Source organism: Clupea harengus, chromosome 1, assembly GCF_900700415.2.
Source record: "Clupea harengus chromosome 1, Ch_v2.0.2, whole genome shotgun sequence".
NCBI lineage: Eukaryota > Metazoa > Chordata > Actinopteri > Clupeiformes > Clupeidae > Clupea > Clupea harengus.
The window spans coordinates 25,613,681-25,640,060 of record NC_045152.1 but is presented as its reverse complement, the minus strand read 5'-3'; the positions used below and the strand labels follow the sequence as shown (position 1 = coordinate 25,640,060).

The window sequence follows — 26,380 nt, the reverse complement described above, 5'->3', positions numbered from 1 at the left end:
GACAATTTAACGGTTGAAATATTTTCATAAAATGCATATTATCCCTGTTGAACTTGAGACTAGGAATGACAAATGCACATACAGTATCAGAATTTCCCTTAGTATGATTGACTCAGAAGACACAAATTCAACGACACACACATAAATGACTATTAATAACTGTCTCACAAAGGCTTTCCACTTTCTTTCATTTTCTTTAGTGTCCTATACGTGCATCAATGCAAATAACAATTCTACTCAACCCCTCTGCTGCCCTATTTGCATATGATCATGACGGCAAGAGCTCACTGCCCTTTTAAATTAGCATCCAAGATTTACAATGAAACATGTTTGTGTAGAACCCAGAAATAAAATTATTAGGAATCTGGAATAAAATTTGGTTTTGTTATTGTTATGCAAATATAGCTCAAGTAAGACATCATTGAAGTTTATTCTGTGAAACTATAACAAATTTGTTACCCCATAACATTTTAGTTTGTTCAGTAGATTATGACCAAAGATTAAGCCTACAAACCTTCAAAGGTATGGAGTAATTGGTCCTCCCAGTCAGCATATTCACAGGCCTTTGTGATGAAATTACTCTGATGTGCTGTGACTATTTTTAAGATGTCAGAGGCATATGAAGGCCTGTGTCATCACCTCTTGCCTACTCCACATATAACTATTTTCATTTGTAACATTGTCTTTATTATTAATTATTTGTGTACACCAAATGAACCTACAAGCACATGCATCTCCATGTCCAAAACAGGGCATATTGACTCTTAAAGGCGCATATCATGTTAAAGACATATAAGACAAAATACTATTAATAGAAATTCGACTGTAATATCTTACCAAGCCCTCTATCAGGTAGGACCCAACATTAGTAGAGAAAGGTGGGTGTATTCTTCAAACATTTGCGTTTCACTTAAGTAGTCGGCCTAAGCTACTCTGCGGTGTCGATGAGCTCATGTGCTGATGCGCACGAGTCCACCAATCAAGAAAAAGCGTTGAGACTGCATGGAACATTTTCAGCTGCCAAGGAGTTAACGACTTGAAATAGGCCTATACATTTTTTTCGTTCTTCAGGACAGAGATTAGTGTATAGGGAGAATAATGGCAGTTTAATGTAAAATAACACGATCTAACACGGATTACGTTACATTGTCACATTATTAATTGTAATTTTCGTCAGCAGCAGCGTGAAGGACAGCGAAGTCAGCTAGCCTACTGCTGCATTCAAACAGCTCACTGATGTAACAGTGGATGAAGACGTGCCTCCCAGACTACTTCAAAGGCTGTACCGTTGCTTTTTTCATAAATTGGCAAGACGGCGTCCATCACACCCTTCCTTTATTTGACAGAGCTTCTCATTTGGAATCACGCCAGACCGCAGCCTGCAAAATCAGGGAACTGATTGTGCTAAAGGATTTAAATAGGGTATTGAAATACGGAATCCATATTGAAGAAAGCAACGCGGTATTCCTTTAGAATTTTAACGACCCGTTAAAATGCGTATTGGCTATTGCTTTGAATGGAGTAGCTCCACGAAGCTGTAGCTGTGTTGGTTGTGAACGTTATTGTCGAGGGTCCATGCAAGACTTGCTGTGGAAACATGTGTGGCTACTTCTCTAAACGGATCACTGCTATCAGAGATGGCATTTTGGTCCAGTACAACGATTTTTACCTCTAAAGTGCCCCGGAAGATCTTATTCATGTTTACCCTATCCCTATCTGTCACCTACCTTTTCTACAGTTTGGTGAGCTGTTATACCTCGCTACAATTCTCTGCGCAAGAAAACTATGTATATCAAGGAAGGCCGGTGACAGAGGAAACGACTTTTATGACATTAAGGGGGAAACTTTATTCCACATCACTCCAGGGCGAATTTATAGAACGTACAGGCACCGAGCAACCTACTGTTTTTTCGACGAATCCAGAAAATGTTAAAATCGAAGGGAGGACAGCAGAATGGGTTAGAACAGATACGGCTCCCACTAACACCATCGCGATGGTTCATACGGCAGTTATGGACCAGCAGCACCAAGGATTCAGCACTACGGACAGCGTTTTCAGAACCACGATGAACAGCACCCCGGAGTATGGGGAGAAAAAGCTGCCACAAGCCATTATAATCGGGGTGAAGAAAGGAGGTACCCGAGCTTTACTTGAGGCTCTAAGGGTTCATCCCGACGTTCGAGCTGTGGGCAACGAGCCCCATTTCTTTGATCGGAATTACGAGAAAGGGCTGGACTGGTACAGGTATGTGTCTTTTATATGTCTGGCACTGTCAGGTCTCTGAAACCTTGTTTAAACCAAAATAGTTCCCTGCTAGAGTGTGCATAATGACAGTAAATGAATGTAAAGGCGAAACTGCAGAGCATACCCTAGAGTCTTCAGTGCATGACATGTCTACTGTTGTAAACACATATCTAACTGATTTACCTCATTTTGAGGGAAAGGAATAAATATCTCAATATTAAACTATTTCTCATATGATTCACAAAAATATGACAATAAACTATATAGCTATGCACAAATTCATGTCTGCATGACACGGTACAACACTTCAGTGTTTAATTCAAAGAGATGCTCTGCCTTAAGCATGAAAACAATGACCATTTGGGGAAAAAAAGATGACATGACTTAGTGTATAACACCCTCTCAAGTTTTCAGTGGTCTACTATACCTCATGATAACCACACTCACTCCAGGTGGTTTGCCATCGCTCTGACAGGCATCACTAAAAGCAGCACATTTTTTTGTTTATTCTCAATGCTTATCCAGTTACGAATGATGCCCAACTATAAGGTTTAGCCAACTGCACTGTACGATATACAAGCTGGGGAGAGTGAAGACTGGGAGAGTGAGACTCCATTTCAAATTGTTGTGTGGATTTTGGAGCCTCGTAACTGGAGCTGTTCTTTTGCTCACGAGGGCTGTGAGTGCAGAACCAGGGGAGCAATAATATCTGCTGGTTCTGACTGGAGTCATATTAGTTGGACTGGAGTCAATGTGAACTGTTTCATTGCTCTTGCAGTGTCATTAGGCAGGTAGAGACTCACAGACACATTATATAATTATGTTGATCCAAAAAGGTGTGAATACAAATCAACAATTGAAACCAGAAAACACATTTCTATTCCTTTTTGTCATGTAGCTCCATGCCCATGAGGCAGGTTTGATTATTGTCTAATATAACAGTCTGACCCCTGGCAGTGGTTCCAAAAGTGTGGGTCGGGACCCGCAAGAGGGGTGCGGGCTAGGGGTGAAAAGACAGAACAAGAAACCTGTACAACTAATTACAGGTCAAATTTTGTATGGAAGTGCTCTTTATATGGCAGCATAGTAACTTATAACTAGCCTGTTTGCTGATGGGTTTATAACCTACTTTGTACTCATTTGATATACTAACATTGTATGGATTGATCACCCATTGAGAGTTTCTGTAACTCTAGAAATGTTAAAATGCTTAAACACAAGAGCTCTGGTCAGGTAAAATGCATATATAAAAAAAATATTTAAATTTAATTGATAAAATGAAATTGAAAATGTTCAAATGCAGAAGCAATTTTTAAGAAAAGCTATGCAACAGCTAATGGACATCTGTTTTTATTTGAATTAGAAGTGAAATTGCAGGTAATATGTGAGTGTCTCAAGGGTGGTGCACTTTTCAGACCAATGACGGAACTGTAATAACAGTACAGAACAGTCTGTAATTACAGTACAGAACAGTCTGTAATCGCAGTATTGCTGTCTGTAATGCAATACTAGATATTGTCTTGATTAGGATACTTCACATATCCAGGATTTTGTTGGCACTTGTAGGTCAAGTCACCAAATAAAAAGACTTTGATTATGACATTAGACCTGATTGTCAAAGGTCTTACATTTCTGCTTCATTGAACGCCATCTTGTGTAACCTCCTTTACATCAAATCACAGTTTTTGTGCTGATATATTTTCCCATATGATGCACATACATTCCATCCTCATGTGGAGCATCTTCAGCACGGAGCAGAAATCAGGATCTCAAGAAAATAATATTAAGTTGGTGTTGAGTGCATGAATAGGTCTTAGTTAACTTCTCTCACAAAATACAAAGTTGGTTATTACATTTTACATATTACATCTAAGGTTATTACATTTTGAGCTAGCCCTCAGAAAAATTAATGAGGAAAACATCAATGACTTCTCCTTTTTGTTGAACAGTAAACCTGGTTTCAACTGTGCTCAGCTGGGAAGCTCATGCAGTGCTCACATCTTGGTCAAGGACACATAATGGAATATTCTTGTCATAGTATCTGGTGTAGTACTAAGAAACTCCCATGAGGTTCTTAAGCTAGCTATTTTGTTAAACTAAATTGACATAATTTAAGGAATGTCCTTGCTCCCTGGTCATATCTGTCCCTCTAGGCCTTTTGGGAGTTTGTGTTTACCACCAGAGAACCTTTGGCCGCATTGTAAATGGTAAATGGACTGCATTTATATAGCGCTTTTCAACTCAAAACGCTTTACACATTAATGCCCATCTACCTATTCATACACTGAGGCTACTATCTAAGTTGCCAACCCACGCATCAGGAGTGGTTGGGGGTTCGGTGTCTTGCTCAAGGACACATGACTACTCTGAAGGAGTTACAAGCTTCAGCAGCTGAGATGGGAGAGACTCTGCATACAACAACTGTTGCCCGGGTTCTTCACCAATCAAAGTTTTATGGAAGAGAAAAAAAGCTCCACTTTGGTCTCATCAGACCACAGAACCTTCTTCCACTTGACCATGGAGTCTCCCACATGCCTTTTGGCGAACTCTAGTCGATATTTGATATGAGTTTTTTTCAACAGTGGCTCTTTTCTTCTAAAGCTTTGATTGGTGATGAACCCGAGCAACAGTTGTTGTATGCAGAGTCCCTCCCATCTCAGCTGCTGAAGCTTGTAACTCCTTCAGAGTAGTCATAGGTGTCTTGGTGGCCTCTATCACGAGTCTCCTTCTTGCACGGTCACTCAATTTGTACTATAGTCAATACTTCTTCATTAGTTTTCACCAACCCCTAACATTTTTATAGATGTTACCATCTTTGTTACCGCTTTGGCTTATATTTCAAATAATTGATCTAGAACTAGTGAACATAAAAGATGAAGATATTTTGAGCCAGAAATGTACTATTGCTTGGGCTCTGTAAAGACCTTGAGACAATGTAAATTGTTAATGGTAATATGTAAGGAACCCAACTGATCTGAATTGAATTGAACCGATCTGAATTGAACTGGCTTGCATTCACCTTCAAATCCTTTAAAAATCAATTTTTTGGGGATGCAAAAATGTCAGTCAGACCTCTCAGGTTTCCAGTGCCCCCCTTGACACTAATATGCCTTTATTTCTGAGTGATGTGGTTTCACAACACATTCACAAAATGCCAAGACATATGAACCCATAGTAGGCATCATGGATAACTTTACCTAAGGAAGGTTTCAAAATCATGGGAAATCTTATTTTGATACCAATTTCAACAGAAAAAACTCACAAACTGTGTTTCTATAAATGCTAGTTGTGTACCCTCTGGAAAATGACATCCTTATGCTTTGTCCTAAGAAAATCTTAAATCTGTAGAATTTACAGTCCAATTACACTAAAGACTGCGGAAGGATAATTACATTTAATCTAAGTATGACCACAGTGAAAGGCCTCAAGGGAATACTTTGCCATTCTGCAATAAGTCTTGACATGCTTCTCATATGACTGATGCCATAAGAATATGACAGGCCCATTCAATGATAGGGATGAACTCAGAGCTGTGAGCCAAGTCCTCTGTTTACACCCCTGTGTCACTGTCACACACACAGAAAAACACATTCATCAGCCTCCTGAAGCTTGTTTGCTGATTGTTCAATTGGCTTTGAAGTTTCTTTATATTGCTTATTTATTCATGGACTCAAAACACCATGAGGTATTCTCCTGGAATAATTTTAGCACAGTGTGAAAAGATGTAGGAGTGGAGCATCCAATGTGTTAACTGAGAAAGGAGGAGACTGAAGATGCAAAAAACATGTGCTTTTAGCTCTATATAATGAGTTAAATCCGTGGACCACAGATGTGACACCAGAAGTAATGTCATTTCTTTAATGTAAAGATTGCCGTTTTCCATTTAAAGGAGGAGTCTGCATTTCTATCAATACATTTTTCTGGTCAAATTCAGGCTCCTCATGGTTCTCTGTCTGTCTGTCTGTTCTGTGTGTGCGGTAAAACAACAGCAGTGTTCAAGCACAGTCCTGACTCTGAAATTAGAAACCAAGTCTCTCAGAGAGGGGGTTAGATTCATAGATGTTTGTTTTGTTGTCAGCCGTACAGTCATACATGCCTTCTGTCCTGGACACTTGGGAGTAGAGACCAGTCTCCCACAAAAATATTTCGGTCCGCATCTTTCACGTTTTGTTTTGCTCCCACCCGCAAAATCCTGTGGGTGGATGTTTACGCAGGAAGGATTTTTCAGTCCCACTCCTGCCCACTCCCAAGAAAATGTGCCATTCATAAAAACAACCAACCTTTCACCTGTTTATGTAAGACATGGATTATTTCTTGTTGGTCTTGAGCAAACACGAATAACATTCCACATTTTACGAACATAAAGTACCATCCCGAACATAATAGCTTGTTTGTAGAGGTCCTGCACATACATCAGTTTTTTCCTACCCGCACCCACACTCCACAATCAACATTAGTCTCGCACCGCACTCTTTTGCACTGGGTCCCGTGGTACTGCCAGTACTCTTAGAAAGTGTATAGTGTAGACTATTTAATTCCCTTAATGGTAGAGGCGCTTATGTATCAACTGAGCAAATATTTCTTAGTTGATGTTAAATCCCATCTATAGTGAATACCCTTTATAGTTCAGGCTATTTACAATAAAGGTGGTAAATTGAAAGTCGGAAAAAAAAAGGTCAATATTGTTATATATTGTAGCCTATACTGTATTGTGTGGTGACAAGGCTGTTATGAGGAGTGAGTAAGCTGTGAGCTTTAACGGACAGAGGGAGAGATAGAGCACAAGTGTGTCTGTCAGGGTAGTGATTGAAACAAATTGTAATGACAGTAGCTAATCATTTTTGACTCCAGAAACAAAGGCCTAAATTTATGTGCAAAACTAAATGAAATGCTCACTGTCATGTAGCCTTCACGCTTTCCTCCTGTTTATTTGAACAATTTTACCCCCAAATGATCACATCTTACACACTTTCTTATATCAAGAGTTATCCCAACTGATTTTTTTTTTTTAATATTGTTTGTTGTTATATTTTTGGATAATTTATGCCAATATTCTGCTGTTTTTGGTCAATGATTGGGCTAGAATATTTTTTTTTTTTTTAAAGTTGGCTTATCACCTGATGGTTGCAATTTCTTAGACTTCACAGAGATTTTCCCGACACCTATTGCTTTTTGTGGGATGTCTGAGAAGGTCCCAATAGGAACACCGTATCTGGCCTGTTTTTTGGCCTGTATCTGGCCTTTATTTGAAGCATGAGTGCATAGCACATTCATAAACCTTACATAAATCCTTCATAATACATTTTGAAATGCTTCATAAAGCATGAATCATCATTCATACACTAAGGGCCTCATTTACTAACATTGCGACCGCAGCTTAATCTGCGCCTTTGCCAACTCACATATAGCGCACGGTATTTTGCATCGTATTTATCAAACAAGAACCTCATCTGAATGTGTCGACGCCTTACTACGCGTAATCAGCGCCTAACCCCACCCATTAGTGTTATTTAGCGCGCAGCTAAAATAGGGAAGAAAGAGCCTGCGTGTTCCTTCCACCATGGATGATGAGTTAAAATTAGAATTAGAGCTTTTGGTATACGAGGTTACAGCAAACTAACCCGGGTAAATATAGAAACTCATAAATATTTCTCCATTTAGCCCTTCCATCCACACTAAAAGTTGTGATCACTTTGAATTCAAGACTGTCTTTTATTGGTGAGCTGATTTTGGGAAATTAAACTTTTCAGCGAACATTGAGTTTCTGGGTTACTATGGTTACCCCTCAGGGTGCCTGTGCAGCTTCATATTAACGAGTTTATGTTCACGAGTTCATATTCACACATATTAACATGAGTTAATCACACACAGGCAACTGCAAACTGTTAAGATGGTTCCCTAAGCTAGAGATAGCTAGGATAGTTAATAGCCAGGTTAACTGCCCCATAGCATCCTGTTAAATAGTCTGGTAGGAATACACGACACCCCTTACTTTAAAACGGCGTATTCCAACACTGAAAACCATGCTTTTCAAAAACATGGTTCATGTATCCTAGGCGGATACATTTGAAAACTGGAGTTGTAGCGTGGACAGGGGAAACTGACATTTTCAGTCGTTCGGTTGCCATGGCATTAGGGGTAGCTTGCGCTTGAGAGGCTATAACGTCAAAATAAACATGGAAGGTGAAATGAATATGCTGCTCTGTCTCTACAATTTACTTACCGGTAGTTTAGTTAGTGTACTTCGAGTACAAGTACTTTTCTTGAATAGATACGCGTTACTCCTACGCAGAAGGTGTGCACTGTACTCGGTGTGCTTGAACTATGAGTGAAAATACGGTTTAAACTATACAATGAGCTGCGATTCTGTGTAAGACGTGGCCAAACTTTTCCCGAACAGCTAGCTGGTGGGACAGTTTGTAATTATATTTGTTTGTATGCCTATTAAATGATATATCAAATATAAACATAAAAAAACACAACATTTCTGATGTTCGTATTTTTCAAATTTCTCGCAGGCACATAGTTTTCATTTAGCAGCTGATATGTCATGCTAAAACACCTCTTGTTTCGTTACTAATACATAATTAGGCGCACTTTACGCATCTCCTCCCATCTCTTTGCGACTAACACCCACCTTTCCCACACCCACTTCCCAGCAGCGGTAATCTGCGCTTTTACTCAGGTGCGCCTCCTTTGGAAATACGGTTTTATGTCTTTACCCGCTATTTTACGCCTGAAATGGGCGCAATCCTGTTAGTAAATGAGGCCCTAAGTTACATAACTATGGAATACAAAATTAGGATTTCTCCCCCTTCCACAGTCCAAGTCCCCTTGTGTTTCCCACACAACTGAAAATATTAGCTTTGTAAAAATGGCTCGGCTCCTTCATTGTAATGTAAGCCTCTGTTGTCCGGGTCATCAGCTATGTCAAAGTCAATATATTATCAAAATAATCAAGATGAAGAAGGTACCTTTCAATCCAATATTTCAAACAAAATCACTGCCCGTATAGTAAATTGACATGCAAAGCAGCATTCATAAGAAAGGTTGAGATTTTTCATTGTCATGGTATACCAAGTTTGGGAACCACTGGGTTATGTGGACCTGACCATGTCAACATTATTAACTAAATGGAACCTTAGGAACACATGGATGTTGGATGTCAATGGCGTTTGTGGACACACTGCACAGGCAGGCGGCCAAATACTTTCTTACTTTGTGGGCACGTTCAAGTAAGTTGTGTGCATGCATTCTATCATCAGCTAGATGAAGTTAAATGTGCCAATGACTTATTAAATAAGGGCACGGAAATCTTAAATCGTCTAGGCTACACAACATTGACTTGTCTTATCTTCTGACAACAGAATTATAGTGAGCAATTATGCTACAGCATTTCAGTTAAGCTAGCAGACAACCTCAGTTTCACTACCTATTTTTTTTTTCATGTTAGTCTTTGTTTTTTCTTTGAAATCTATTTTCCATTTTACAGCATTTGAAGTAAAGGGTAGATAATGAAAATGCCCTCTGAGTTCAGAATGATCAAAAGTATAATTTAGGTAATTTTGTTGGAAATGTTGCAATGAAGGGCACTGCTCCTTGAGTCAATCTTGATCTCGCTCAACTATTTCTCTTTGGTATATAAATAGCTGATTACACAGATAACAGAAGTCATTAAAGAGGATGGGCCATGCCTAGTCGTTTTGACAGAGACAATATTTATAGTTGTCTTGAAAATATGATTGCAAACGGGGACTTTTATTTTGAAAAACATTATCTATCAGTATTCATAGTAATGTATAGAAGGTTGTTGATTCATGCATTCCTGAATGTATTATGAAGCATTTATGTAAGGTTTTATGAATGTACGATGCACTCACCCTTCAAATAAAGGGTTACCAATTTAAACACATTTCACTTGCTTCTAAGTGGTTTAACGTGTAACCCCCCCACCCCACCCATCAATTAGTTAACCTTTATAATATTTTAGCAGTCTGACTATTTTTATTTAATTTAATCAGAGCTCCTGATCAAAACATTCACTGGGTGATCAAGTACGTTCCATCGTTTATCTTTTCCACATGTATGACATGAATTGTGGTGCTGAGATGAACCAATAAAAAGCATCAGATGAAGAAGTCTCTATTACACACCTGAGTGTCATACCATAATGATGCGATGAACGAGACTGGAGGGTAGACATGAGATCATTTGTCAGACACATATTTTATTTTTGTTGGTTCGTGACAAATTTGCCAATTTCAGCAAGCCAGCAGTAAGAATTACAGTTAAAATATTTGGAATTAAAAGAATGCAATTGCATAATAGAGGCCAATCATCTGCATTTACCCTACTTCATATTTTTCTCATTATTATTATTAGTATTATTGTTATTATTATTATTATTATTATTATTATTATTATTGTGCATTGGTCTTGCTTGTGCAAGACTCCTAATGTGATCCATATGCAAAGTGTGTAAGGCCCTATAGAGGCGTGAAGAGCAGACAGGGGTGAATGTTAATCTATCCACACAGCAAGTCTGACCTTTATGTTTGCAGAGTCAGCTTCTGATGGCAAGAGATGTCCAATCCTCCATCACTGTCAGCTTGGCTTAATGAATGCCCTAGAGCAGATTGGAGAATGAATAAAGCTGATTTGCCTACTGATAAGTCATGACTTAAAGACCCCACCATGCAGAACTGAACTGTGAAGAGTTTTCTAGCTTCTCCATACTCTCAAAGGAGTATAATTTATACTTCTGTATGCTATTCATTTATAATTATGTTTTTTTTTCCTTTCATGTGCACATGAGACAAGTGTGATAGCTGCTGAACTTACGGTCTGATTGTAGGACATTTGTCTAGTTCAAGTGGAGTACTTGAGTACAGCTTCTCACGTGATCTTAAACACATGTAATTTTCATTACGTTCTACTTCTAAAGAGAATTAGTATTTATTCAATATCTAAATTATTATATTGGCCAAGGATGACAATTCTCCATCTCCAGTTTGCGTTCTCACAAGACACTGAAAAAGAAACAGATTCTAAGGATGTTACTACAATTATGAAGTAGAACCCTTGCACATATGTTTACACTGGGTAATTTTGCTTGGATATAAATAAACTCAACAAAAAAGTACTTGTACTAATAAGAAAAAGCTTCATTGTTTTTAGGGCCATTCATTTCTCTTTCCATTATATAATTATGTGCCATTAATAATTATCCCTATAACACTATACTCCCTATAACAGGGAAATATGCATGTGGACACAAACATGCAATAATGTTTTCAAATTATATGTCAGTTTTATCTGCATTAGATTCTATGTTTAATCTATGGCTACTTTTCAAAATGCTGTTTTGTCAAGCCAGTACAAATTGTCCAGTGAGTGAACCCATTAGGTTCTGTTTGTGATACAAAACAAAGAAATGTTCCTGTGCCTTTTAATAATAAAAGGGTGATGTGCATAGCAAATGTAAAGGAATCTACACAACACATACATGCTCTGGGCTTGAACGTCCTTATACCCAATGATGGCAACCTAAAGTGAACTTATTTGCCTTTTAAAAATGGGACCCTTGAGAACCCCTCACATGTCCCAGCGTCCTGGGATGCTTCCAGACTACATCCCAGTGAACACTTACATAAATCATAGACATGGCCAGATAGGTTGTGTCAAATATTATAGACATATTTTATAATATTAAAGACATATTTTCTGAGTAGACAGACTGCAGCGTCGCTGCTTCAGGGAGGTTTCTGCTCCGCCTAAATGTGTTTCCACGGTTACCCTCCTAAATGTGTTTCCACAGTCACCCTCCTAAAGGCAATCCCTGTGGTCCATCGCCCACTGTGGTCAAATATTATTGTTATTACTAGGTTTGCTAACATCATGGTTTTATTATTTGTATTAAATACTATAGCATGGCTATGATGGTTTAGTTCCCCTTCTTTGGTAACGTTTCTGTGGAGGTGCTGCAGTTTGTTGCAGTCATGTTTGTGTCACTACCACACCAGTAGGTAGATTTATTTTCATAAAAAACCTGCAGAAAAAATGAATGAGGCCACACAACCTGTATCAAAGGAAGTGTTACTGTATTCTTATTTTATCATTGATGTGGCTGCTGTCGAAATGAAATGATTTTCCATTTCATGGCTTAGTTTTTTCCCTCCTAAAGACAAAAGGATAACAGTTTCAAAGTGGTTTTATCATGTCGATGATGGATGAGAGAAACAAATAACCCCAGTTTTTGAAAGTTCTGGAAAGATTGTTTTAGTTCCATGAAATTGTATCAAGCTTTAACACGTCAAATAAGCAGTTTCTTATGAGTGAAAAAGACTGAGAGAAAAATTATTGTGTGCAGGCAAATTGGCTGCTAACAGAGAGAACATACGAGGAGTGACGCCTGTAAGAAGCATGTAAGAGGAGCAATAGTCAGTCATGGGCTTATGCTGTGGTCCACTCAGAGTCCAATAGTCAGTCATGGGCTTATGCTGTGGTCCACTCAGAGTCCAATAGTCAGTCATGGGCTTATGCTGTGGTCCACTTAGAGTCCAATAGTCAGTCATGGGCTTATGCTGTGGTCCACTTTAAGTCCAGGAATAGGTGAGGTCTTGGTTCTGTTTCCTGGAATTCATGAGTGAAGTCATTCATCACTGTTTGCAGTGACACAGTGATTATTATTATTATAAGTATTGTGCATATTATGAGTCACCATTACACGCAGATTAATTTTGTATCTAACAAATCTGTATCAGAGTATCTAACAGCATCTAAATGCATACTTGTTGTGAAAAAAGGGATTGAATTCAGACCCTCCAGATCGAGCATTTCAAAGAACAGGGTTGGGATTAGGAACTTTGTATACGTCTTCATGCAGTGGATATGCTCAGTTCCCTGTGTCACTTTTGCACATAGAATACGTAATGATGGTTTCAATCTACACATTTAATGAGATTCAGCTGCATATAGATTTCCAATCTCATAGAGTGGGAGTGATTTGTCATGGCCCAAAGTCATATAATGAAATGTGACATAGTCTACATCCTATGTTATGTACACAGCTATGGCCCGACGCACCAAGATGTCATTTCATTTCACCAAGATTGTCATATATGAGTCATTTCAGGTGCCTATATCAAATATTTTACTTCCAAAAGTATAGGACTAGGTCAGATAGACCAATGATCTAAAAGCCAGCTTTGAGAGCATTTGCAACTTTATAATATCAGAACAAAAAATGAAAAAATGCCTTTGATACTGACATTTAATGGAGGCTGTCCCCAAACAAGATCACTGACACAAAGCACAACTTGTATGTAATCACTGAAACATTTCAGCAGGAGGTACATACATTCTCCATGTTTCTCTTTTAATTGTTGTTTCATCACAATTCACTTGCATATTTCAACAAGTTCAGCTTTCTAGCAGTGCTTGAAGATATGCTTAAGAGGCAAGCTATCTCGAACAAGATGAAAACAAGATGGCTTTAGCGAGAGTTTACGAACAGGACAAGTAAATATTGCATAAAAGTGCAGACATAACATGAACCTAGACAAAACCAGAACATATTTGAACATTCCCTACTGTCTTTGTAGAGATATAAAATACAAAGTCTCAGTCTGAGACAGTCTGATCACTGATTCTCTGACACTGGCCTCTTTGGGAAGAACACCTCCAGCTGCCACTACAATCCATCAGTTTGGGCTACAAGCAGGAAAAGACCAGGCTGCTTCTTGAATTAAGAGAGTCCATCGGTCAGTCAGTGAGAAACGCAGGCGTCAAGGTCCGTACTGGCAGGAAGTGGGATGCCCAAACTGAAGTCGACCGAGCAGTTGGCAGGCTGCAACACCAAGAAATCGTGGGCAGGGTCCAGGCAGGAAGGGCAGGACTAGGCTGGGGAGAGGCACCACGTTTTTGGTCTAAGGCCAACCGGAAAGAGAGAAAGGAGATGGTGGTGTCAGAGGTGATAAGGACGGAGGAAGTGCGCTATGAGATCAAGGCTGTGTCCCAGAGCCGACAAGGAAGCTGGACAACCTGGGAGGGGGTTGTCGACCGGAAGATCAGTTGGTCAGACTTGTGGAAGATCCCTCAAGCGAGGCTCGGCTTCCTCATCAGGTCAACGTATGACACGCTTCCCTGTCCTCGGAACCTTCACCAGTGGTTCGGAAACGAGGAAGTCTGCCCACTCTGTAACACTCCCAACGCAAGCCTCCGGCACATCCTGTCAGGCTGTAAGATCGCGCTTTCGCAGGGACGCTACAGATGGCGCCATGACCAGGTCCTGACAAAGCTAGCAGAGGTGCTGGAAGGGCGCAGATGGGAAAGCAGGGAATGTCTCCCACCAACGGAACATGACATCAACTTTGTCAGGGAGGGCGGAGGAAGAAGAAGCACCAGGCCAAAATCAACACCAAAGCTCTTTTCATCCGACTAGGAGTAGAACATGCGAGTAGATCTTGGCAGGCAGTTCCAGTTCCCCAGCGAATTCACCACCACGTCTCTCCGACCTGACATAGTGGTGTGGTCCACCAAGGCAAAAACTGCACTCCTCATCGAGCTCACAGTACCATGGGAGGAGGGAATCGAGGCCGCTTTCAGACGAAAGAAGACCAAGTACTCGGAACTGGCTGCGGAGTGCAGGGAGGCTGGCTAGAAGACCACCATCTACCCAGTGGAGGTTGGATGCCGAGGCTTTGTGAGGCAGTCAACCACACACATACTAAGGGACGCAGGCGTGACAGGAGGAAAGCTTAAGAAAGCAACAAAAGAACTGGCGGAAGAGGCGGAGAAGGGCAGCTTTTGGCTGTGGCTAAGGAGGAGGGGAAAGGGCTGGGGAAAGAACACCCAACCCAGATACCAGCTGCAGGGGGTGACAGGGAGACGTCCCCGTCACTGCTCCTCCACCAGGAGACGTTCCAGGATTAAAGGAGCGAAACGTCTGTGAATGGTGGTTCCTGGCTGACGACCCTGCAGCTGATCCACGGGCACCGGAGTAGGTGCGTCAGGCAGCAATGCCCAGCAGGAAATTCAAGCTACCTGTTCAATTACTACAAAGTCTCAGCCTGAGACAGCCTGATCACTCAATTAAACTCTCACTCAAAAAAAGTAAAATAACACAAAAGTAAGTTTAGTTGTTTCAGCCATCAGGCCACAATACTTTAAAGTTAACAATCCTTATTAAAATTAAAATATAAAGACTTTCAAGTCACAATTAATGTCAATTTACAAAAGTCTGTGTTCTACCAGGAACTCCCTCTTTTTGCAACTCAACACATGGCACCATTTTTCCACAACCAACGTTCATCAAAAGAACAAAGTGGTCGGGGGAATAAATCTAAATTATAGAATTTGTATTCAGAGGTGCCGATCCAGTGTGGCATGGGCCTGCACAAGGAGTTGGGTCTCATCTTCTGAATATTATAGAGGGTGAACTGACAAGACCTTAAGATGGAAAACATGCTCAGAGTAACTAAGTTGGTCTTCAATCATAACGCCTTGCAGCTTTAGTGTGGGTCAATGATGATGAGCCAAGTTGAATGTTAATATTTTGTGGGATTGTCAGATTGGCCAAAAATACCAGGAGTTCAGTCTTCGAATGATTGAGCTGAATGTGACAGTTCCTCATCCAGTCTGAGATATCACTGAGGAATGCTGAAAAGCCAAAGTTGTGAAGTCATCTAAGGGAGAAGGACAGGCAGAGTGTCATTCAGCTGACTTTTTCTCCACATAACAGTGGTAGGAGAATCCATGAGAGTGGGCCATCTGACCTAATGAAGATAGAGAATAAGGGAGGTCCAAGTACCCACCCCTGAGGTCCCCTAGTGGAGAGGTGGTGAGATTTAGACACTTACTTGTCCTTGCCAAGACACATTGAATGAACATCCAGTGAGATACAATTCAAAGCAACTGTATGGTTTGCCTGAAATTCCCAGATTGGACAGTGTAGTGATGGGGATTTCATGGTTCACTATGACAAAGTTTGCTGACGTCTAGAAAGATCAGAACTGATGACTGAGCAGAAGCACAGAGGCACTTAATGCAGTCACAGACAAAAAAAAGCAATATCAGTAGAACTCTTAAATCCAGATTAAGATTCACAAAATTATTCTGACACAGGAAATCAGAAACTCGCTTAAAGACAACCTTTTCAAATATCTGGGATAAAAAGGGGAGAAGAGACAGGCATGTAATTCCTCACATCAGACAGGTTAAATGACACATTCATAAACAGTGGAGTAACCCAAGCCTGTTTGAATGCTTTAAGAAGGTTACAGAGTGAAGTATTTACTATGTGCATGATGGTAGGTACAATTTTAGGGGAGATAGATTGGAGGAGGGTGGTGGGAATAGGGTCCAGAGGACATGTCGTAGGATGCCTACTTTGAAGAAGCATTGATACCTCTTCCTCATTGAGAGGGGAGAATGAGTGAAACGATGCTCCAAGGTCCAGATGAGGCAAAATATGTGTAGGGAGATCTGAGAGTTGAGCACTCATGGCTGCCGTCATTAGCAGAGAAGGAGGTGACTGATGGGGAAAGTGGAGGGTTGACAAGACAGTTTTTTTTGGCAGCTGTGACTGTAGAAGAAAAGGCAGATAGCAGAGACTGGTAGTTACCAATATCATTGGCATACGCCATTTCCTCTCAGCAGCTCTAAGTTCCTTTCAAATCCCATAAATATTTTTACTAAACCAAGGGTGATGGATATCAGATAGAGGAGGTCAGGTGGCATAGAGGAGGGCATAAAGTTTCCTGACAAGAGCAGTGTGGAGTCTGTAGCATCAGTAACCTCTAGTGACAAAAATGCACTGGAAATAGGTAGCGTAGATGCAACCAAGGTGGAGAATTAATTGATTGACTTATTTATTGATTGATTGATTGATTGATTGATTGAAAGACTTTTCAGGTTGCACTTAAATTAAGCCACAGAAGGAGGAACAATAGGATGTTCCAGGAGACTACACCCAGAAAATCTAATGAAGTTATGATCAGATAGTGCAGTCGCATAAAAGACCGACATCCAGCTTCATGAATAGGAGGGCTGCAAACTCTTTTAAGATAAACAAGTTAAGTAGGGGAAAGAAGTTTGCTGAATTAGAATTGTCCACATGAATATTCATGTTACCAACATCAGTAATAGCCAATCAATCATCCATTGGAAGTGCATTGGACAGCAGAATGTCCAGCTCATCATTTCCAATCATTACAGACAAGAAAGCCTGTTCTACCTCCTCTACCAGATAAACGTGAGGTGTGAAAAAAAGCACAATTACAGTTAAATTAATCTAAAATACCCAGAGCAAACAACCGTGTTACAAGAGAATGATTAGCCTAACTGATAAAAAACCTAAATCTAACAACATAGATGCAACCCACAAAACTTAAAATTGCATTGCTGATGAGTCATGACCTAACCACTAACACAAGTGTAACAAGTTGGCTACTTCACTGGATTAAGGGTTTTTTGTGTAACAATAAAAACATCAATCCCTCGTAACATTCCTACAAAAAGGCCAGGCTGTGTGAAATTAAACAAGTGAAATGCTGATTGTCGTCTATGTTGGCTCTGATAAAAGTGTGCTAGAATGCTATCTGGTGTCTTTTTGTAGCATGCTAACTGGTGTCTTTTGGCAATACTTCACAATGTGCTGTGAAAGCTTTTCTTATATTTCCACTGGGAGTTCTGTCCGGGAATACAGAATTACAGTAATGACTACTGTGGCCAGTGGGAATGATGGTTTATTGGTCTTTTACATTGCCATATATTATTAAAGCAATTTGAAAATGATATCATAACAAGTTGCTATTACAAAAAAAAAAACTCAAAAGTGGTACATTTATGCATCATGTTCCTTCAATGAACTTTGATATTCTCATTCATACTGGCACATAGAAGCTATGTACCCAAATGAAATGAAGCGGCCATAAAATGGCGCTACAACTGGTGGAGAGAATGTGATGCTCTGGGAAAGGTTCTGTTGGACAACAAATTCCGACGTCACAATCTGACACTAAATGTTGCAGACCACCTGTACACCCCTTCCTGGGAATGGTATTGCCCAAAGGCAGTGGCCTCTTTCAGTAGTAAAATGTACCCTGCCACATTGCACACATTATTCAGGAATGGTTGGAGGAACATGATGAAGATTTGCTAGAATATCTTGAGGAACATGACTAAGGTGCTTTATAAAACAATTGGGTTCTATTGAATTATTTAGCTGTTTCTGATTGGACGAGAGACGTTCCATGAGTTGAAATATCCCAGGACATCCCAACTCGGACTTTTCACAGCTAATAATAAATCACTCCGCGATGAAACATTCTATAGCACGTTGATACAATTAAGCGATAACCGTTAATTCAAAGTTCTTATAATTCCAAAAGACGTTGACAATGGAACAATTTTTTTTTTGCGGAGAAACAATGGCGAAATAAACATTTTTTAATCAATAACTTCGTGTTTAAATGTTAATTGGTTTACTATAAAATTGTTTTATAAAAGCAATATAGTACGAGTGCGAGTGGGGTAGGTAAGGGATATTCCCATGGGTGTTGTTGCCTGCGCCACTCGGCCTCCGGCCTCGTGGCTACGGCCGAACACCACCCGTGGGAATATCCCTTACCTACCCCACTCGCACTCGTACTATATTGCTTAAATGACCAAGTAGCACAGAGTGGATGTTTGCCATGCCAGTACAAACAGTATAAAACAATGGCTGTAAAAATCATGTACACAATGGCATCATGCCCTTCCATTACACAGAAATGAAGCAAAAATTAAAGCCAAAATTCAAATTGGAGCCAGGGGACAGGGAAGTTACAACTAAGTACAACAAATGCAAGCTAAAGCAAAATTAGCTAACTACCTACAAAGTAGACAGTTTGCCAGCAAAGTTTAACAGTGTTCAGCAATTCATAGCGGTGGGATTGGTTATTGACCTGTCAATCGCTCTATAATGACTGCATTTATCGACTTATGGTCAATAGTCCATGTGCCAAGTCATGTGACTTCATAAGGCAAATTTGCATCCTTTAACTTTTTCAAATTGTTCCCTTTATTATTGTTATATTTCTTTTTTATAGTTTGATGTACATGTGAAGCAACCTTTTTTGAGGATATTTTTGGGGCTTTTTGGCTTTTCTTAGATTAGAAGTGAAGAGAGACAGGAAAGGCATGGGAGAGAGATCGGGAGTAGGTTCAGCACAGTTGCATTTAAACACCAGTCCCTGTGGGTATTTGGACCCATACTGATTTGAACACCAGTCCCTGTGGGTATTTGGACCCATACTGATTTGAACACCAGTCCCTGTGGGTATTTGGAACCATACTGATTTGAACACCAGTCCCTGTGGGATTTGGACCCATATGGATTTGAACACCAGTCCCTGTGGGTATTTGGACCCATACGTGGTTGGATGCTATTGCTTGCATCACAGCCCCCCATCTGAATCACCTTGGGTGTCATGAAAGGCACTTTTTAATTAAATGTACTACTATTATTATTATGCCATCAAAAATAATTGAGTGATTTTATAAACCGCATATGCCACAGTGGTACTGATGATGTGGTACTCATGTACATAAAGAATGACTTGAACAAAATTTGAAATGTTTTCCCCTCACAATTTAAACATTATCCCACGGTGCTCATTATAAAGGATTTAAAACATCACACTGGATCTGCGCACATTCATTTACACCCAAGGGTGTCGCAGCTTAGCTTGTGGTACATGCCAAGGCTAAGATCAGGGTTATTTTGCACTGCATACTAATTAATAATTAATTGTGGGACTTACACTTACATGTCTTGCAAAACAAGCACTTTGATTAATATTACTGCTGTTATCGGCTTCATGCATGACAGTAGTGCCATCTAAACTCAGGAGTGCATGTAGGTCGTGTCATCGGTTGTTTTTCTGACAGGCTATGAATATGAATGAATGTATTGAATACAAATCTGTTATTGTATTGGTGTAAGCAGACAGTCTACATAAACCAGATACAGGCAAAAAATCGGAACTGTCCATGAAGGCATGCAGCGTAAACATAGCCATAAAGTCCATGCCTTGGTGGGTCGGCTGTTTTGTCAGCACATAGAGGAGCATTTTGGATCACTGGTGTATTGTATATACAAACACATTTATTTTTTCATCAAAATGGATGTAGAGTTGGGGATTCATGGACAATTTCAGTGGTTACCACTTATTATTATATATGGACTATGTTCTAATAAATCTGACTGTGCCTTCTCTAAGGACATACAATAATGATGGTCATTACCTGTACACAAAACTGCTGGTCTCATTTAAATAAACAGCATCGTATCTAAATGCAATTTTACAAGAAGTGGATTGTGTTTAAGTAATTAATTAATCAACTACTAAGTTAATATTATCTTAATATAAATTAGAGACAACCAGTCTCAATGTTCAACACTGTAGTGTACAAAAAATGCATTTGAATGAAACTTAGATTTTGGAGAGTGATTTGTGAGTACTTTTGGGTAGCACTGGCTAGGAGAAGACCTAATAGAAAAGAGCAATCTTTCAGATTATAGCTATAAGAGAGACAACCCTCTGGAGATAAAGATATCTGGGATTTATTTCCTCTATGAATGTTGACATGTTTTTTTTTAAGCCTTCCCGTTGGTAGTGAGGATTACAAGAGTTAATCTTTAGATCTGTAAAACATTATCCTACATTGGCAATGTGTGTTTGTGTCAGATTCTCTCACAGTGTCAATCTAGCTCTGTTTAGGAGATTAAAGTTGTGCACAGAGGTTTGCAGGATGTGCTTAAACAAGCTGTTCATTTGCTCGCAGCCTCTGAGAGCTGTGCTGAGATTCTAGGATTATATCTACCTCGACACCTTGGTACGCAGCATATCTCAACACAATTTGTTTTGAGCAGAGACCTGACACGGGCATACAGTTTATGCTATCCATCAGCCTACAACAGGCACAGATCAAGCCAAGGAAGTGTGGTCAAGAAAATCTCTTTAGGATGTTCTGCCACTCCCTTCTGCAGGAACTTTAAACATTTGGAAAAACTACTAATTAAATGACCAACAATCTCAATTGAAAGCTACTTAAAACTCCAATGTATGTAATTCTTTACCACTAAACTCCATCTGACCTGCTCTGGTTGGTCTGTCAGTCTCCCTATACTTTCTATCTCTTTCTTTTTTTGTAGTTAAATTCATGTACGTTTAAAATAGACAGTGCAAAGTAACCATATCTTACCACAGATCTCTATTTAGATAGGCTTTTTGACTGTAAGAACTTACTAGTTAAGCTCATATGGTAATACTGATGTTTTGTGATGACATAGACAAATTGCAGTTTGGTGACGCCATCAAATAGCAGAGACTAAATAACTAGACACTAAATTATAGAAGATAGAGTCCTGACTCTTGTGTGTGGCACAGGAAACACAGGTCCCAACAGCAACAGTAGCCTTCCCATTGGTCCTAGTGCCTTTCCTGTATTATTTGAAACACAATGGTACCTCTTTTTTGGGTGGGGGAGAAAGGTTGAACTATAAGATGGCACCACCTCTAATGTTCTTGTCTTATTTCACTATTGAGAATCTGATATAGTATCATTGTCAGTGAAGTGTAATCAAAGTATCTCTGCTGCTATACACAGCTATGGCAGAGAGAGAGAGAGAGAGAGAGAGAGAGGGAGAGAAAGAGAGTTGATCTGAGTAATCTGTGTCAGTCAAGTAAAAGCACCATTTGGATTAGTAAAGGTTGCAATGATGGATAGGCTTAGCCCTTAATGGAGGAGATTAGACTCTCTAAACATGACATAGCATTCTTAGCTGCCTTTTTACGCCAGATGTTCACCAATAAACATCATGGAGTAATTATGATCCAAACCACCCGACCCCTACCTGTTTAGCTTGCTTTTACCCAAGGCAACTAAACTAGTGTTGATGGACGGACTGAAAACCGGTTCATTGAACTTGGTTAGTTCACTGAGCCGGTCGAATCGGGTGACAAGAGCAAATTTATTTGTCTTTGTCAAGTTTATATTGTTTTTCTTTCATCGTTTATCTCAGTATGGCATAAATACTTAGCCTGAGCTGTTTCCATAGCTAGCAAAGTCTTGGCAGGACTTGCCATTTGTTATATGGTGTTTTGGCAGGACTTGCCCTTTGTTCTATGGTGTTTTGGTGTCTCCTGCACCACTGCCCTAGTGGTATTGCTCTGCATACCGTGAGTAATGAAGGAAAAGTGTGCCACTTACAGGAAACTTGTCAGTGAACTTCTAATAATCATATGTGTATAAGGTGGGAGACAATGGGGTCTAAACTTAGCTGGCATTTGACCCTGTTGCACAACCCTCTCAGCCACTCTCATGGCCTGCTCCAAGCCTACCCTCCCTGGCATGCTGGGCATGCTATCACCTAACAACCCTTTTTAGCCTCCTGTATCTAAAAAAGTTTATAGAGGTCCCAAACCCACTATTCCAAAGTTAATTTATCCAGACTCCAGTTTGTGAGGCTTCACATAGCTTTAGAGAACCTGCTTCCATTTAATGCTACGAGTATCACATACTTGTGAAGGTTAGATGAAGCTAAGCTTATAGCTGATGTCTACCACTATGGCGGACCTCCACGATGAGAAACCCGGGAGGTCACTCAGGAGACGACCCTTAAATGCTTGTACATCCCCCATCATCCCATCAGCCCCAACAGGAAGAATTGCCTAGTCTTTATCTGCGCTCACCAATACTGAGCAGACTGTGAACTAATTCATGCTACCTGGCCCTACCCTTGGCGCCTCTTCACTGGGAATCTTGAGATTTTGTGAACATATTCCTGGAATTGGGAAACAGACTCCTTGGGGAACAAAAAATAAAGACTTATGGCCTATCAGGCACCAATCCTTAGGAATATTTATAGAGTCTTGGCTACTCAATATGATCCCTTGGGGTACCGAGCGAAGCTCATCATCCAGCAGCTGTGGGATAAGCAGCATGGTTGGGATGACCCCCTCTTACCCTCCAAACTCCTGCAAGCCTGGTCCAGCTGTGAGGCTAAGCTTGAGTCACCATTTGCGGTGATCAGCGCAGGCTTGTTCCAGCCTCTTGCCTGGGTACAGAACTGCAGGGTGTAGTCGGTGATGAAGGACTGGCCCTGGTTGATGGAGCCTCTCTTGGATGGAGGAATCCCCAACCGGCATCTCAAACACCTCTCAGAGATGGGTGGTAAAGGCATCGAGGCAAATCTTCATACCAAAACTTGACTATGGAATCAATTAGAAATGACTCGTCAGAAATTAGGGGAGAGAGGACTCAAATGCATAACACAGGAGGCAGGAGTAAAGCAAAAGCGTGATTTACTTACCTAAGGAACATTAACAGAAACAAAAACCAGGCAGGCAGAATACAGCGCAGACCAAAACAGAATCCAAAACAGGGGCATGGAACTAAAACACGAAAAGAAACAAAAACAAGCGAGCAGTAAGGCACAAAGGTCAAGGTCAAAGGTCAATCAGGAAAACAGATACGATTATGAAGAAAAAACACAGATTAAAAGTACAGACCAATTATGCACAACGAGAAACACAATGGGAAACAGGTGAGCACAAGAAATTAAGGGAAACTAAACAATGACAGGAAGTCACATGTGACAGGTGAGGGGCGGAGACAACACATGGAACAATAGAAGCAAAATATGTCAAAATGTTAACAGAAGCACCCAGCAGAACAGTTAACACAGAGCACAAAATAACAAAATGGCCACCAAGGTGGCCAACACAGAATCCCGGACTAAAACCCTGACATTACCATGCCTACATGTTCCATTTCGTATTGTGTCTTTTATCTGCCACAGGTTATGTTTAAGCTATGTTTCTTTGCAGGGTAATCTCAAACTATCGTGGTTATTACCCCTGATCATTTCAATAGTAATGTATTGTGTATATTGTAACATTGTTGCTAATATGTCATACTTGAGTTTTTAAATGATTTAAGCTACTATAGGTGTTTTCACCATCATTTACTTGTGTTTTACAGAGACTTAATGCCCTCTACGTTGGACGGCCAGCTTACAATGGAAAAGACACCAAGCTACTTTGTAACAAGTCATGCACCTAAGAGGATATACTCAATGGCTAAAGACATCAAACTAATCATTGTTGTACGTAATCCGGTTACCAGAGCCATTTCAGATTACACCCAGACCCTCTCCAAAAAACCAGAGATCCCAACATTTGAAGTTCTGGCGTTCAAGAACCGGACACTAGGACTTGTTGATGCCTCGTGGAGTGCCCTGCGGATTGGTATCTATGCATTACACCTAGAGAGTTGGATGCAGTATTTCCCCCTCTCTCAGATGCACTTTGTCAGTGGAGAGAGTCTTATTTTGGATCCAGCTGGTGAGATGGCAAAAGTGCAAGACTTCCTGGGATTGAAGCGCATTGTTACTGACAAACACTTCTATTTCAATAAAACCAAGGGATTTCCTTGCTTGAAGAAGCCAGAAGACAGCAGTGCCCCACGTTGTCTTGGAAAGTCAAAAGGCAGAATTCACCCCAGAATAGACCCTGATGTTATTCACAGACTGCACAAATTCTACAAGCCCTTTAACATGATGTTCTACCAGATGACAGGGCAGAACTTCCAGTGGGAATCAGAGGAGATTAATGACTCTCAGAGCTCCCAGGACTAGTTAAGTGCAGAGGTTCATAGCAATACCACCAGCCTTTCCATACCAGAGCCCCATCTTGTGTTATCCCTCAAATGATTGCTTGCACACATTAATCAGTCACAGCTGTCTTCTCAATGTGTCTGTATTCATATGAAAAGTGTACAATGTGATGCGCTAATTCACACCCCCTCTGTTCATATTGTTACTGATGGCAGAGCATCACTGTTTATCTCATGTATACAAAAGATACATGCACATACAAACACACACACACACACACACACATATACATATATATATATATATATATATATACATATATTTTTTTTATACGTTAAATTAAGATGACTATTGTTTGTTCACATTAAGTCATGTTCACTCTGATGCATGCGATGAGTAAAGTGTCCTTACGTCCATCTCCTCGACAGATTTTTGCCTGTTCCCTGCCCCCCTCGCTGATTCTTACATTTACTGTATTATGTACTCATGATGTCATGATGACATTTTTCTGTGTTATGTAGTGCTACAACTTTCATACCAACTCTACATGACATCATGGCCAATTTTAGATTCATAGTTAAATCGCAACCTCAGTGAATTAAAAAAAGCCAGGATGGTAAAAGGAAAATCATAAAGATACATTACATAACATTACTTTACATTGGCAGATATGGTACCCTTTAAACCACAAAATAAAACTGGGGATCACATACACTACCACGTAAATGTTTGGAATCACCCAGAAAATAACACGTTTTCCAGGAAAACCATATTTTTATCCACCAAAGAAGGTGCAAAAATGAATAGAAAGTATAGTCAAGGCATTACCATGGTTTGAAATAATGTTTTTCTGCTTGAAATAATATTTTTATGTTTGTATATTTTCATTAAAGTCTCCTCCATTTGCAGCAACTACAAACTTTGCAGCATTACAGCTCAAATGGTGCTTCGCTACCTAGGTCTGACATCATTTGGAGCGGTGGGTCTTTGCCCTGTGGTTGGACGAAACCTGCTCCAATCAAGCGTCGTCCACAGGGTGTGGCATAGTAATGTAAAATAGAGTGCCAGCCTTTTTTAAGACTCCTTTTTTTCTGTGCAAATTTCCCACTTTACCAGCACTGAAGCCCCCCCAGACAATCATATGTTCACCACCGTGCTTGAGGGACAGCACCAAGCACTCCTCTGGCATCAGTTCATTTGTTCTGGACCTCATAAAGTGATACAAGCCAGGCCAAGTAAACCAAGTTAGATTTGTCTGTCCATAACAGGAAGGTTTTTTTATCTGGTATTTTATCAAGGCAATTTAGTTTTCTCCCCCTTTTGATGCCTCACATTTAGACTGAATGTTCTGACTCCTCACTCATGCTCCTCCTCCTGACAGCATCTGGTAAATACAGCGCCAGTGTATTCTCCACTCCTGAAAATCATCACCATTTTCTCAATAATAAAAGATACTTACAAATGTTTTCTCA

General features: G+C 40.1%; 1 protein-coding gene across 1 annotated transcript; it reads left to right on the top strand.

Annotated features, from left to right (window-relative positions):
• Nucleotides 1–736: 736 nt before the first annotated feature.
• On the top strand, nt 737–26,380 carry hs3st4 (heparan sulfate (glucosamine) 3-O-sulfotransferase 4). Its single transcript, XM_012826458.3, has 2 exons — nt 737–2,245; nt 24,275–26,380. The coding sequence occupies exons 1-2, from the start codon at nt 1,638–1,640 to the stop codon at nt 24,927–24,929; spliced, it is 1,263 nt and encodes a 420-aa protein (XP_012681912.1). The 5' UTR covers nt 737–1,637; the 3' UTR covers nt 24,930–26,380.

Coding starts and splice junctions, on each gene's coding strand:
- hs3st4 (XM_012826458.3), top strand. CDS start 1,638: ATGGCATTTTGGTCCAGTACAACGATTTTTACCTCTAAAGTGCCCCGG. Junction 2,246..24,274: donor AAAGGGCTGGACTGGTACAG/GTATGTGTCTTT, acceptor TGTGTTTTACAG/AGACTTAATGCCCTCTACGT.